At 42.4% G+C, this 15523-nt stretch overlaps 1 protein-coding gene and 1 pseudogene across 1 annotated transcript; one reads left to right on the forward strand and one right to left on the reverse strand.

Moving 5' to 3' along the window:
- Nucleotides 1-5800: 5800 nt before the first annotated feature.
- LOC143560266 (cationic peroxidase 1-like) lies at nt 5801-8801 on the forward strand. Its single transcript, XM_077048604.1, has 2 exons — nt 5801-5825; nt 8374-8801. Exons 1-2 carry the CDS (start codon nt 5801-5803, stop codon nt 8799-8801), a joined length of 453 nt encoding a protein of 150 aa, XP_076904719.1.
- Nucleotides 8802-14762: 5961 nt separating this feature from the next.
- LOC143560267 (cationic peroxidase 1 pseudogene) lies at nt 14763-15212 on the reverse strand (annotated as a pseudogene).
- Between the last annotated feature and the right edge of the window lie 311 nt (nt 15213-15523).

Genomic DNA, 15523 nt, shown 5'->3' on the forward strand with positions numbered 1-15523 from the left:
TTGCCCATTTGGCTAGGCGTCCCGATAACTCGGGTTTGCGTAGAACGTTTGCAAGTTTGAAGTTGGTGAGAATGGTGACTGGGTGACCCTGGAAATATCGTCTTAACCTGCGTGAAGCGTGTACAAGTGCTAAGACTAATTTTTCGAGGGTAGAGTACCGGGTTTCTACGTCTGTTAGGATACGGCTGACATAATAAATTGGCATCTGGATGCCTTTCCGTTCTACTAGCAGGACCGCCCCGGTTGCTCTATCTGTTGCGGAAAGGTATAGGATTAACTCCTCCCCCGCTTCTGGTGCTGTGAGCGTTGGGAGTTCGATCAAGCGTGACCGAATCTCCTGAAAAGCTGCTTCCGCTTCTGGTGTCCAGCGGAAGTGCGTTTTATTTAAACAGTTTCTCAATGTTGACACGAAAGGTAACGACTTATCCGCGTGGTTTACCAAAAAGCGATTAAGTGCGACTAGTCGTCCATTCAGTGTCTGAGCCTGTTTGATAGTAGTAGGTGATTCCATTTTGATAATGGCTTCGACCTTTTCAGGGTTCGCTCTGAAGCCATCTTTAGTGACGATGACCCCTAAGAACTTCCCTTCTTCCATCCCAAAGGAACACTTGCTCGGGTTGAGCTTCATGTTTATCTTCCTGAGCGTGTTGAAAGTTTCTTCGATGTCTTTCAACATTGCTTCTGCGTCAGGGCTTTTGATGACCAAGTCATCCATGTAGACTTCCAAGTTCCTCCCAATTTGGGCATGAAACTGGTTGTCCATCAGGCGTTGGTATGTGGACCCGGCATTCTTAAGTCCAAATGGCATCATTTGGTAACAAAATGTGCCATCGGGCGTCCGAAAAGCGGTTTTGTCCTGATCATCAACGGCCATGTGGATTTGATGGTACCCCTTATACGCATCCATGAAGCATTTAAGGCGAAACGGTGCTAACGAATCCACCTTAAGATCAATTTCGGGTAACGGATAACAATCTTTGGGGCATGCTTTGTTTAAGTCCTTGAAATCTATGCACATGCGCCATTGTTTGTTATTCTTCGGTACCATAACGGGATTTGCAACCCATGTTTGATATCTGCTAACGCGTACGATGCCTGCGTCAAGGAGTTCCCTGACTTGGGTTCTACACGCGTTAGTTTGTTCTGGCCCCATTACTCTGCGCTTTTGTACGATTGGCGTAACAGCTGGGTCGCACTTGAGCTTATGCTCTGCCTTACTTCGGGGTACGCCAGTCATGTCAGCTGGTGTCCACGCGAAGATGTCAGCGTTTTTCTGTAGTAAGCGTTTGAGTAAGGTGCGCGTGGGATCAACGACTGTTGGGCCAATGGTAGCGGCTTGGTCAGGGTATTTGCCATTGAAGGCCCATCTTTCCGGTTCGGTGATGGTTGGTTTAGCCATCTTTGGTTTGGGTTTAGATGAGACAGATACGATGCATACCTGGGGAATGCCGGTGATCATCGCTACACCTTCAGCTGTTGGCCATCCCATCATGCCGTGGACTGAAGATACCACGGCGTTGAATCTTGCCATCCCGTCTCTCCCGAAGAGAATATCGTATGTGTGGTGTGGCTTCCTCATCACGACAAAGTCCACATCTTCTGTGCGGGAGTGTTTCCCGTCCGTAAGAGTGACGGGGAAAGATAGGATACCTAGGGGGTGTTTGTGCTGCCGTCGAATCCTTCCATCGAGGCGTAGATCGTTTCCAGGCGTTCCTTGTCTTCGTCATCTAGCTTGTCGAAGAACTGCCTGTACATCACCGTTGACGAGGCGCCGTTGTCAGCAAGAGTGCGGGAAGTGATGTAGTGCCCCAGCTGGCTTTTGATGACGATAGGGCCTTCTTTGCTGGGTCCTCCTGGCACTCGCGGGAAGCGCACCTCAGCTTCCTTCCACGCGCATGGTTCTGTCGTTCGCCTTTTTCTTCCTCTGATGTTGCCATGAACCATGTTGATGCTGATGTCAACGGGCTTTCGTCCGTTGCCTCTGTACCGGTTATCATTCCATCCTCCCTTCTTGATTGATGCCACAAGGTGTGCAAGTCTTCCATCCTTGACGAATGTTTCAACAATATCCTTCAAGGATGTACACTCCTCCGTACTATGACCCTTTGTCCCGTGGAAGTCACAGGATTTGCTTTGATCCGCATTAGGTCGCTGCCGGATCATTGGAGCTTTTGGCCATGGTAGTTTTTCGGTGGCAAATATCTCCGTGACGCTTTTGGTGAGTGGCGTCCACCGGTGTTTTCGGCTTGAAGGGTGTGTGTTATCCCTTCCGCCAACAAGAGGGCGAGAGCTAGATGAGGTGTCAAAGTTTACCCTTGACTGCCAAATACCTAGCTTCCTCTTTTTGTTCTGCCGGGCGATCCGAACATTGTTTTCTCTGGTCCTCTGCGTGTAGAGGTGTGTACTCTGGGGAAGATCCCTACCCAGTTGCTTCTCTGTCTCGGCAAAGCGCTTGGCCGCCGTCATGATGGCATCCCATGTGGATGGCATGCCGTCCTTACCCGTCAACGTGCGGATAAGCTCTGGGTATTCGGCGCCCTGGATGAATGCGGCGCGAACAAGATCTTCACTTATGTTGCCCAGACTCAGTTTTTTGGAGTTGAAGCGAGTGATGAAGTCTAGTAAAGATTCATCCTCCTCTCTAACGCAGTTGAGGATCGTCCACTGTTCTTCAGTATATTTCCTTTGTTGGCTGAAGTGTTGGCTGAACTTATTCTGAAAGTCCGCCCAATCATAGATGTGGTGGACCGGTAAACGATCGAACCATGCCCTGGCCGCTCCAACCAGTGTCATCTGGAACATATAACACCACGTGGGTTCCGTCCAGTTGCTGACGGTTGCCCCCGCAATGAATCTGTTCAAGTGATCGTCTGGGTCGGATAGACCATCATAAGTGCCGATGTTGGACATTTGTTTGGCACTTCTCGGGGCGATTGCTTCCGCAATGTCCCTTGCAAACTTGGACTTTCCTGCATTTGCAGCAGTTGGTCTAAAGGTTTTGGAGAAGTCACGTGGGTTTCTCCCCGCGTTCGTTGGTTTAAAGGTTTCTCCAAAATTCCTTGTCGGTTGGAAGTCCGTTTCCTTACGCTTCCCTTTCGCCTTATGGCGAGGGTTTGCGTCAGTATCGAATTCTTCCCGCTCATCGTCCGAGTACTCGCACTCACTGTTCATGTTGAGATGTTGGCGAGTACTGCCGAATTCGTCAGCCTGTTGAAGTGAACGCAAGCGTTCATCCAACTCAGCTTGGAACTCTTTCTGACGTGCTTCGGCCCACGCCTTAACTTGATCGAGTGTTTGGCGAGGGAGCCTCGCCCGTTTCTCCAACTGGGCATCAGTGAACCCCAGTGAAATATTGTTTACTGCGTCCCGGCTTGGGTAACCGGGGTAGTGTTCGTAAAATTTGTATAACCTCCGGTGTTCCCCCCAGTTGCTGGGGTTGTGGTTACCGGGGTTTCTTGGTCACTTACTGGCCTTTGGACCGGAGTAACGTTAACCATTTCTTCAGAAATTTTGAAAAAACCAAGTAGTTCTAGCTTTTATGCACGGATGGCGCCAATGAAGAAACATTACTTAACCCCCAGATTATCCGTAATCTGCCCGGGGTCACTTAGTGTTTCTTCATTAGCGCCATCCGTGCATAAAAGCTACCTCTTCAAGGTGAGTCTTGCGCAGACGTCTCTCTTCAAGGTGAGTCTTGCGGGTCCAACTGGGCCCTGCTGGGACCTACCTCTTCAACTAGATACTTAGAACATGTAATGTAACAAAGAGTAAAGTATAATTTGTGAGCGTGGGTTACACAACAGCGTCTAGATATAGTTTATGTAGAATATCTTGATCTCTGTGTGTCTAAAACAATCATTTTTAGATCCTTTTCACATTACACCTCTTGTTAACATTGAATAATAACGGTTGAAAAAGAACACTACGATAAATAATAAACATATGCATGAGTTCATCACCACATGTTGTAAAGCAAAATCGCAAATCAATTTTCAACCTAATAATATATTTGTACGAAAACTTTGCTCGCACACAAGGTTTTCATAATCAAATTGGTCATGAAAACACTATCTGATCGGTTCACAGGTTGCACCGATCCAAGAACTAGATGACGTAATAAATTTTTTATAACATATTTAAATATTACAAAAATATAAGAAATTTTTAAAAAATAAAAGAGATTAAACGAATTTGAAGCATTTAGTTTATATAGTTAGAACTATAACATTGATACATTTCTCATTGAGTTAATAAAATCTTATGAAAGATTTTGGTTCGAATCCTAACAATAATATTTCTTTTAGTTATATTATGAAAAATTAAATCTAAAGCCAGTCTACTGTCTACCAACCAAACCGGCCGGTCATCAAGTCATGTGTTCAAAACTGTGGTTACACACGTATACACTTTAAATTATTTAGTTGTAACTAACACTTTATTACTTCCCACGTCCTCTTGAAAGTGTACACATTTCCTTTTTAGTTTGTTCCATTACAAATGTCCACTTTCAAAATTTATTAACTAATTTTCATGTTTACCTTACACAAATCAATCAGTCAAACTTTCTTAAATTTTGTCTTTTTATATATATTAAGGGCATTATAGTCATTTGTTAATCAAAAAGTACAATCATTCAAACTTTCTTAAACTTTGTGTTTTTCAAACTATAACACTTATAGATGGACGGAGGGAGTATTTAGTAAGAGTTACCCTTGGCTTCTAGTTATGTGTTGGGCACACGCACACGTTTGCTAATTGTAATGAATACAAATAATAAAGAATTTAGGACATATTATTTAAGATTTAATAGTATATTAATAAACTAAGGTAGGAGCCTAGTAGGTCGATAAATACATTAAAAAATAATGCATATCTTAAATATATACAAACGAAACCTTTAAATGTTCTGGTTGCTCTCTACATTCTCTCAAGCTACATATTGTTTTATTTGTAAATGGAGACTTTCTCAGACATTTGACCCGAATTCACGGTTACGAGTCTCACCAAACCCAAATAGCCTTTAAACGGGTTATAACATCTCATTAAATTAAAAATAAATCTCATTAAATATTTGACATGAAAATCCTATAAAATAGAGATATACAATATCCAATTTTTTTTTAAAAAAAAGATATTATTTATAATCAAACAACTTTATAGTAAAAAAAAAATAAGCGGGTCATGTGTCTCACCAAACCCATATAACTTTAAACCGGATTATAACATCTCATATATTTGTGAAACACTTTCATCATCAAATCCTATGTATATTATTAATTTACTTACAATAAATTAAATTAAAACTCAAAAATATATATAAATATTTGAAACGAATAATGTAAAATAACCCCGTAAAGGGGATAAAAGCTAGTCTTAAATATAAATAAACGAAACATATAAAAGCTCTCTGGTTATTCCTATCTCATGCATTTGACCCGAATTCATTGGTATAAGTCTCACCAAACCCAACTAACACATAACGAGCTATAACATCTCATTAAATTAAAATATAATCTCACCAAATATTTGATATGAAAATCCTATATAATAGGGATATACTAAAATATAATATCCAGTTATTTTAAAAAATACATTATTTATAATTAAGAACGATTTTATAGTAAAAAAAACGGGTCATGGGTCTCACAAAACCCATATGGCTTTTAAACCGAGTTATAACATCTCATTTATTTGCGAAACCCTTTCATAATCAAATCTTAAGTATATTACTAACTTCCTTGCGATATATAAAATTAAAATCCAAAAAAAAATATAAATATTAGAACGGATAATGTAAAACATGACAAACACAAATAACTACAACGGTAATTAATATATTTGAATAACAATTAACAGGTGACTCCGCAAGAACTATGGATGAGCAACATCGGTACGAAATCGGTACCGATTTGGTATCGTCGATACCAAAGTTTTGAGTTTTGATATCGGTACCATAACTACCATCAATAATATGGTGTATCCTCATGGTTCGAGACCCTAACTCCTTATTTTTGTAGTTGGCATGTAAGTTACCCGGTAACGCAACGAGATCCCTCGGGCTAAGCCCGTGTTTAGCAAAAGTGCTAATGAGTGCCTCCAGTGATGAACCTGGTCTAGTATTGAATTCGCTGCATCGAAGTTGGCTTATATTGAATCCCTACGGCCCAACCTTAACGACCACTCTGAACCGTCAAGAAAAGCCACAACTTCTCCGTAGTGAATGCTAAAACGTTTGCGCACGATACCACTTCGGGACATACATGTTCGACCTCTTCTTTGATGGTATCGATAAGGTCAAACCCACGTGACGAGTTGAAAACGTGGGGCAAATATGTGGTGAATCTATTACGATACTGTCTTATAATTATTAAAACATTTCCAACACATTCTTTAAATTTATGTGAGAAGGTTTTATAAATTATAGGATAGTGTTAAGAATGATAGTGAGTGAAGTAGAGAGAAAAGTTAGTGATTTTTTTTTTGTAAATGTGAGGAAATCTTGTGTGCCCCTATTTATTCTTTAATATTTGTTGAAATTGGTTGTGACTTGCGAGTAGAGAAGAGAGAAACTATAAGGATAAATGTATAAAAAAAATATTATTTAATTGAACATAAAAGAAAAGTGTAGTGTTTTTTTAATGTAATTATATAGATGGAGACGGGAGACGTGTTGGGAATGCTCTTATAAACTTAAAATCAAGGTGGTTCATTTGTTCACCTTAGAACACACATGTCGAACCTCGTTGTCTTCTCGAGTCGATGTTTTTATAGATCCATGGTTTAAAGTTTAAATATAGTAACTAGAGTCACATACTCGGTGTGAATTGAACCAAATATAATATTCACATGTATAAATTTTATTTAAACAAGTTAAGACGGATTCATGGCCGGCTCTAAAGGTTTACCATGTGGACGCCCGGCCGAGGCCTTTTCTTTGGAGGCACAAAATTTTTCGAAAATTTCTAATGTTGTATATAGAATACTCAAACGCTTATAGTCCCACTATTTTATAGTACTCAAAAACATTTAAAGCCACTTTTATTAGATTACCCAAAGACTTATAGGCCTATTAAAAATTAGAAAAATGTCCATTAATTTTAATGAATCAATAAAAGTTAGATAATAATACTAATAAAAAAAGAAACGAATATGTGGGATAACAACAAAGTCAACTTCGAACACCAAAAGTCACGGTAGCATATCTAAAAAAGTGTTTTTCGAAATTACAATTATTGAAATCTTATTTACGATCCACAATGTTCAATGAAAGACTTAACCCATTGGCGATGATAGCTATTGACAACATAATATTAGAGAGCATAAACTACAAAGAGTTGATTCACCAATTTGTTATCAAGAATGTTAGGAGAGCTTAAAAAAACTTCGATTAGCTATTAGCCTATTTTTATTATATTAATATGTCATAAACTCATTCTAATACCAAGATTTTGCTACTTATATGTTTATTCTCGTAACTTTAATCAACGTACAAAAATTTGTTTGCTTTATTCAGTACATTAAGGCTTAAGAGACATATCTTTTCGGGCTCGAACGAAGCACGTGAATTTTCAGGGTCGGCCCTAAAAATTAATGTAGCTTAATCATAAAAGAATATTAGTGTAGCTTTCCCACTTCAACAAGATACTTTTAACATATAAACAAAGAGTAAAATATGATTTGTGAGCATGGGTTACTCGACAACGTCTATATATAGTGCAAGAGAAACTGGCAAGATGGTGTTTGTACCGAGTTAAACAACACAAAGGTTCAACAATAAGCATTAGCCTTTAATTTTCTTTTCATTTGAATTGAAACAAACAATAAAACATAGAAGTCACCTAAGTAATTGGAACCGAAACATGCGAAAAGTTTGTGTATTGATTGAGAGTTCATGCATATAGAAGATACATGTCTAGTCCAATATCTTGGATTTGGGGACCATATTAAGATATATAAATAATTTCAGAAGATATTTAGTTTGTACAGAAAAAAAAACAATAATAGTAATAATAAAACACAGTCAATATTTAATAGAGGTTATTTAAAGTATAAAGGTTGAATATTAATATATATGCAGTGGTTGAAAGAGTTCATCACCATCACCATCACCATCACCATCACCACCACCACCATAGTGTGTCACCTCACCCGGAAAAAATGACACTATCGAACCGGATAAACTTGGTCTTCTTTATCGTTTCACCCAGAAAATCCCAGCTCTCTGTGCTTTTCTAGGAAGAGAGTTGCCCCATGCTTGATGATGCCATAAAACGAGCTACGGTCCCTTTTATAGTAGGAGCCTTTTTATAGTAGGAGAGCCCCGTATGGCGGCTTCGCTACTACGCTTGTAGTTTCACGACTGCTTTGTGCAAGGTTGTGATGCCTCCATACTACTAGACAACTCCTCCACAATACACAGCGAGAAGCTTGCTGGACCAAATATAAACTCTGCACGTGGATACGAGGTTATCGATGTTGTAAAATCGGAGGTGGAACTGGTGTGCCCTGAAGTCGTCTCCTACTCAGGCTTGTTGGCTCTTACCACGTGTGCAGATGTGGCTTCTCTTAGCGCTCCGGCATGGCAGTTACGTCTGGGAAGAAGGGATTCTACAACAGCAAGCTTTGAAGGCGCTAATTCGGAGCTGCCAGGTCCTGGATCGTCTTTGGAAGATCTTATTGGTGCCTTCACCAGACACAGGCTCAGCATTAAGAGACTTAGTTGCCTTGTCGGGTATGTTTCACCAGATACGGGCTCAGCGTTAAGAGACTTAGTTGCCTTGTCGGGTATGTTTGAGACTTAGTTGCTTTGTCAGGTATGTTTAAACATACCCGACAAGGCAACTAAGTCTCTTAACGCTGAGCCCGTGTCTGGTGAAGGCACCTGAAGAAACACTAAGTGACCCCGGCAGATTACGGATAATCTTAGGGCCAAGTAGATGTTTCCCACGAGGGTTAGGTCCGGCAAATATGGTTATTCTTCTGATGACCTGCAAAACAGACACCGTGAGCTCTTCACTGAGAAGGGGGGGTACCTCCTTGTGACCACCCTCCGGCGTGAGAATCAGAATAGATTGCTCTGAATATAAATGTATATTAAGAGAAATAGCTAGAGCAGATAAGATACAAGATGATATGTGATAATACCAGATAATGATACCGTTCCAAGGTGTTGGAGTATTTATAGCCGAAGGTAGGTTTCCAAGTAGGTACAGCCAGCTGTATAATATTCCTTTTCTACCAACTGTGGGCTACGCACGTGCCATGCTGGTAGTCGGTGGGTAGGCAGCGGCTGATAGTGACATGGCCGGCTGTGTACTATTCCTTTTCCGCCGGCTGTGTACTATTCCTTTTCCACCAACTGCAGGCTATGTACGTGCCCCGACAAGGGTTGGTGAGTAGGCAGCGGCTGATAGTGACATTAAGTACTAGAGCGTGCTGCTCGTCGTACTGTTGTCAGTGAGCTGTCACCCTGTGATTGGTTCATGGGCTGCTTTGGTCAGATCTTGTCTATTTTGTCCATACCTTGGCAGGTATAGTACAAAAGATCCTCCAGAAGCGTACGGACTGGCTCATTTGGGTGGGAGTATTCCCGCCTTGCTCATTCCTTCAGGTGACATTACTGAATTATTGAGAGTTAGTGCCTTGTGCGTGTAGCCTTGCTATTAGTGCGGGTAGCCTTCCCTGATGGCTTGTATCCGCAGCTGCGGGAACAGGCGGGATACTTCACCATTGGGAGGCTTTTCCTGCGGGAACAGCTTGCGTACTGCGCGTAAGGTCTTCATCTCTGAGCATGGTGGGTCCTGTGGAACCAGTTGGTCTTTGCGCAGACGTCCCTCTTCAAGGTGAGTCTTGCGGGTCCAACTGGGCTCTGCTGGGACCTACCTCTTCAAGTCCCCCCAGTCCAATGTTCTTCTCATGAATTGTTAAATAAGTGAGGTGAACTTTTGGACTTAAGCAAAGGGTTTTGAAAAGGGTTTTTAGTTTTAAGGTTTTCCGTGGGGATTCTTCCCGCGGTTTTCCTAATGTCACGTGCAGAAATTCCCGACTTTTCTTCTTGATCTTTGGGTATGATGCGGGTAGGTGTGTAACCTCCTCGCAAGTCAGGAGCGTTGAGTTTCACTTGTGTAGATTCTCCACGAGGTTTTGGTAGTTTTAGACATAGTGATCAATTATGTTAAACAACCAATTCCATCTTGGAGCTTCAAACAATCTAGTTCTCAATGTTCCCGCTATGCGGGGATGTTATTTCCCTTTCCACAAGCATGGCCCAGAAGATCCTTCTTGGTTTTAATTCCCTGCAAATGCTAAGTATGTGAAGGGTTTCGCCTTGACACTGTACCCGCACTCGTCTTATAGTTACTTGACTTCCAAGGTATTCTTGGCTTCAATTCCCTGCATGTGCTAAGTATGTGAAGGGTTTCGCCTTGACACTGTACCCGCACTTGTCTTACGGTTTCTTGGTTACCAAGGTATTCTTGGCTTCAATTCCCTGCAGGTGCTAAGTATGTGAAGGGTTTCGCCTTGACACTGTACCCGCACTTGTCTTACGGTTTCTTGGTTACCAAGGGGGTATATTCCCTTTTATTTTTGAATCTTTGTTTCACGCATATTTTAGTTTAACTTAGCAATTTCTTGAGTAGTTTGGATAAGTTTACCTTTCCACGTGGCAGATAATAGGTTAAAGTTTTGCTTCCTCTTTCGTGATTGAGCGGGTAAGACCGTCACTTTCACTTAGTAGGATGGCTAAACTTTACCTATATCTGACCTGCGTGAAGGTTTTCCTCATCTTTTCCTTAGAAATTTTCTAAGTGTTTTGAATAAGTTAACCTTTCGACGCGTGGTTGTCAATAGGTTAATGTTCAGTTTCCTCTATCATGATTGTGCGGGTAGGACCGTCACTTTCATTTAGTGGGATGACTAAACTTCACCTATAACTGACCTGCGTGAAGGTTTTCCTCATCTTTTTAGAAATTTTCTAAGTGTTTTGAATAAGTTAACCTTTCGACGCGTGGTTGTCAATAGGTTAATGTTCAGTTTCCTCTATCATGATTGTGTGGGTAGGACCGTCACTTTCATTTAGTGGGATGACTAAACTTCACCTATAACTGACCTGCGTGAAGGTTTTCCTCATCTTTTCCTTAGAAATTTTCTAAGTGTTTTGAATAAGTTAACCTTTCGACGCGTGGTTGTCAATAGGTTAATGTTCAGTTTCCTCTATCATGATTGTGCGGGTAGGACCGTCACTTTCATTTAGTGGGATGACCAAACTTTACCTATAACTGACATGCGTGAAGGTTTTCCTCATCTTTCCTTAGAAATTTTTGCCGTTTTGTGTTTATGCGGGTTTTGCCGCCTTCCACACGCAACGACTTACTTCCCCACTTATTTATGCGGTGAATACCGGCATCAGTGTTTTGAATAAGGTAACCTTTCGACGCGCGGTTGTCAATAGGTTAATGTTCAGTTTCCTCTATCATGATTGTGCGGGTAGGACCGTCACTTTCATTTAGTGGGATGACCAAACTTTACCTATAACTGACCTGAGTGAAGGTTTTCCTCATCTTTTTAGAAATTTTCTAAGTGTTTTGAATAAGTTAACCTTTCGACGCGTGGTTGTCAATAGGTTAATGTTCAGTTTCCTCTATCATGATTGTGCGGGTAGGACCGTCACTTTCATTTAGTGGGATGACTAAACTTCACCTATAACTGACCTGCGTGAAGGTTTTCCTCATCTTTTCCTTGGAAATTTTTGCCATTTTGTGTTTATGCGGGTTTTGCCGCCTTCCACACGCAACGACTTACTTCCCCACTTATTTATGCGGTGAATACCGGCATATCAGTGTGGTCAGATCATAAGTATAAATGTAAGACCATCAGCGTCAATGTGATAAGGAGAATCATTTCCATTAGAAGTGGCTCTAGGCCTTTTCTTTAAGTTTGGAATTGATCTACATGTAACATTTGCGTAATTGAGCTCCCTTCCATGTTCTTGGGATGGGGGTGTAATCGAGCCTTTCGAGCCGATATGCGTCAGGTTCGGAATCTCGTTGTTTACGCAGTGTGTAGTCTCCAACATTGAAGCTGCAGTTTCATTCGTGTTTTCCCCAACTGGGGTTCTACACGCATTAGCTTGCTTAGCGTCCATTACGCCACGAGGTGTGTGAGTTTCCCATCTCTGACAAAGTCTCGACAATGTCTTTCAAGGATATGCATTCCTCAGTGGTGTGACCTTTTGTCCCGTGGAAGTCACAGGACTTGCTCTGATCAGCATTGTGACGCTGTCGGATTATTGGAGCCTTTGGCCATGGGAGCCTCTCGGTGGCAAGTATTTCGGTGACGCTTTTGGTGAGTGGCGTCCATCTGGGATTCCGGTTCGACGACTGCATGTTGTCCTTTCCGCCTAAGAGAGGGCGGGAGCTGGATGAGGTGTCAAAGTTTACCCTTGACTGCCAAATACCAAGCTTCCTCTTTTTGTTTTGTCGGGCGGTATGAACGTTATTTTCTCTCGTCCTCTGGGTGTAGAGGTTTGTGCTCTGGGGAAGATCTCTACCCAGTTGCTTCTCCGTTTCCGCAAAGCGTTTAACTGCTGTCATGATGGCATCCCACGTTGATGGCATGCCATCTTTACCCGTTAAGGTGCGGATGAGCTCTGGGTCTTCCGCGCCCTGAATGAAAGCAGCGCGAACAAGATCTTCGCTGATAGTGCCCAGACTTAGCTTCTTTGAATTGAAGCGCGTGATGAAGTTTAGTAAAGACTCATCTTCCTCTCGGATGCAGTTGAGGATCGTCCATTGCTCTTCGGTATATTTTCTTTGTTGACTGAAGTGTTGGCTGAACTTCTGCTGGAAGTCTGCCCAATCGTAGATGTGGTGGACCGGTAGATGGTCAAACCACGCTCTGGCTGCCCCAACAAGCGTCATTTGGAACATGTAACACCACGTGGGTTCCGTCCAATTGCTGACGGTTGCCCCCACTATGAATCTGTTCAAATGATCGTCTGGGTCAGATATACCATCATATGTGCCTATGTTGGACATTTGTTTGGCACTTTTCGGGGCAATTGCTTCCGCAATGTCCTTTGCAAATTTGGACGTTCCCGCATTTGCAACAGTTGGTCTGAAGGTTTTAGAGAAGTCACGTGGGTTTCCACCCGCGTTTTTTGGTTTAAAGGTTTCTCCAAAATTTCTTCTGTGGAAATCTGCTTGTTTACGCTTCCCTTTCGCCTTATGGCACGGGTTTGCGTCACAGTCAGATTCTTCCCAATCTTCATCATACTCGCACTCATTACTCATGTTGAGTTGTTGTCGAGTGTTTCCGAACTCGTCATTAGCCTGTTGGAGTGAACGTAAACGTTCATCCAACTCAACTTGGAATTCTTTCTGACGTGCTTCTGCCCACGCTTTAACTTGATCAAGTGTTTGGCGGAGGAGCCTCGTTTGTTGTTTCTCCAACTGGGTATCAATGAATCCCAGGGGAGGATTGCTTACTGCACTTGCCCCGGCTTGGGTAACCGGGGTAGTGTTCGTAAAAATTGTGTACTCGCCGGTGTTCCCCCCAGTAGCTGGGGTTGTGGTTACCGGGGTTTCTTGGTCACTCGCTGGCCTTGGCACCGGAGTAACCTTAACCATCTTTCCAGAGGTTTTGAAAAAACTGAGAAAATTAGTTCTAGCTTTTATGCACGGATGGCGCCAATGAAGAAACACTAAGTGACCCCGGCAGATTACGGATAATCTTAGGGTCAAGTAGATGTTTCCCACGAGGGTTAGGTCCGGCAAAGATGGTTATTCTTCTGATGACCTGCAAAACAGACACCGTGAGCTCGTCACTGAGAAGGGGGGGTACCTCCTTGTGACCACCCTCCGGCGTGAGAATCAGACTAGATTGCTCTGAATATAAATGTATATTAAGAGAAATAGCTAGAGCAGATAAGATACAAGATGATATGTGATAATACCAGATAATGATACCGTTCCAAGGTGTTGGAGTATTTATAGCCGAAGGTAGGTTTCCAAGCAGGTACAGCCAGTTGTATAGTATTCCTTTTCTACCAACTGTGGGCTACGCACGTGCCATGCTGGTAGTCGGTGGGTAGGCAGCGGCTGATAGTGACATGGCCGGCTGTGTACTATTCCTTTTCCGCCGGCTGTGTACTATTCCTTTTCCACCAACTGCAGGCTATGTACGTGCCCCGACAAGGGTTGGTGAGTAGGCAGCGGCTGATAGTGACATTAAGTACTAGAGCGTGCTGCTCGTCGTACTGTTGTCAGTGAGCTGTCACCCTGTGATTGGTTCATGGGCTGCTTTGGTCAGATCTTGTCTATTTTGTCCATACCTTGGCAGGTATAGTACAAAAGATCCTCCAGAAGCGTACGGACTGGCTCATTTGGGCGGGAGTATTCCCGCCTTGCTCATTCCTTCAGGTGACATTACTGAATTATTGAGAGTTAGTGCCTTGTGCGTGTAGCCTTGCTATTAGTGCGGGTAACCTTCCCTGATGGCTTGTATCCGCAGCTGCGGGAACAGGCGGGGTACTTCACCATTGGGAGGCTTTTCCTGCGGGAACAGCTTGCGTACTGCGCGTAAGGTCTTCATCTCTGAGCATGGTGGGTCCTGTGGAACCAGTTGGTCTTTGCGCAGACGTCCCTCTTCAAGGTGAGTCTTGCGGGTCCAACTGGGCTCTACTGGGACCTACCTCTTCAGCACCAATAAGATCTTCCAAAGACGAACCAGGCCCTGGCAGCTCCGAATTTGCGGCTTCAAAGCTAGCTGTTTTTAGAATCCCTCCCCAGACGTAACTGCCATGCCGGAGCGCCAAGAGAAGCCACAGCTTCACGCGTGGTAAGAGCCAACAAGTCTGAGCATGAGACGACTCCTAGACATGCTAGTTCCACTTCCGATTTTACGGCGTCGATAACCTCATACCCGCGTGCGGAGTTTATATTTGGTCCAGCAAGCTTCTCGCTATGTATTGTGGAGGAGTTGTCTAGTAGTATGAAGTCATCACAACCTTGCACAAAGCAGTCGTGAAACTGCAGGCGTAGATGGGAAGCCGCCATACGCGGCTCTCCTACGATAAATGGGATCGTAGATCGTTTTACGACGACATCAAGCATTGGGCAACTCTTTTCATAGAAAAGTTCCGACAGCTGGGTTTTCCCCGGTGAAACGATCACGAAGAAAACAAAGAAAACTATCCGGTTGGATATTGCCATTTTTTTCTGGTGAAATATATGGTGGTGGTGGTAGATTGCTTCAACAAGTGCATATTATTTATTATTCAATCTTCATACTTTAAATATCCTATTTCATAAATATTGACTGCATATTGTTATTGCTATTATTGTTTTTTTTCTACAAACTTTAATTGGTGTTATATTTATATAATATGCCTCCTTTTTAATTAATTTATCAACCTACTTATGTTTATTAAAATACAATACTTTTTATCAATTTTGAAATAATATATTCTTTTATCAGTTAATAAATGTTTGTGTGTGCCCAACACATAACTATAAGACAATGA

The sequence above is a fragment of the Bidens hawaiensis genome, unplaced genomic scaffold (assembly GCF_021521415.1).
Source record: "Bidens hawaiensis isolate Kalapana, Puna unplaced genomic scaffold, B.hawaiensis_p1.1 tig00020321_1, whole genome shotgun sequence".
In the NCBI taxonomy this organism is placed as follows: domain Eukaryota; kingdom Viridiplantae; phylum Streptophyta; class Magnoliopsida; order Asterales; family Asteraceae; genus Bidens; species Bidens hawaiensis.

Bases quoted from the DNA above. Each gene is read 5' to 3' on its own strand.
- LOC143560266 (XM_077048604.1), top strand. From the start codon at position 5,801: ATGACAAACACAAATAACTACAACG. The intron at 5,826-8,373 runs GTAATTAATATA...GCTTTGTGCAAG, and splicing joins AAACACAAATAACTACAACG to GTTGTGATGCCTCCATACTA.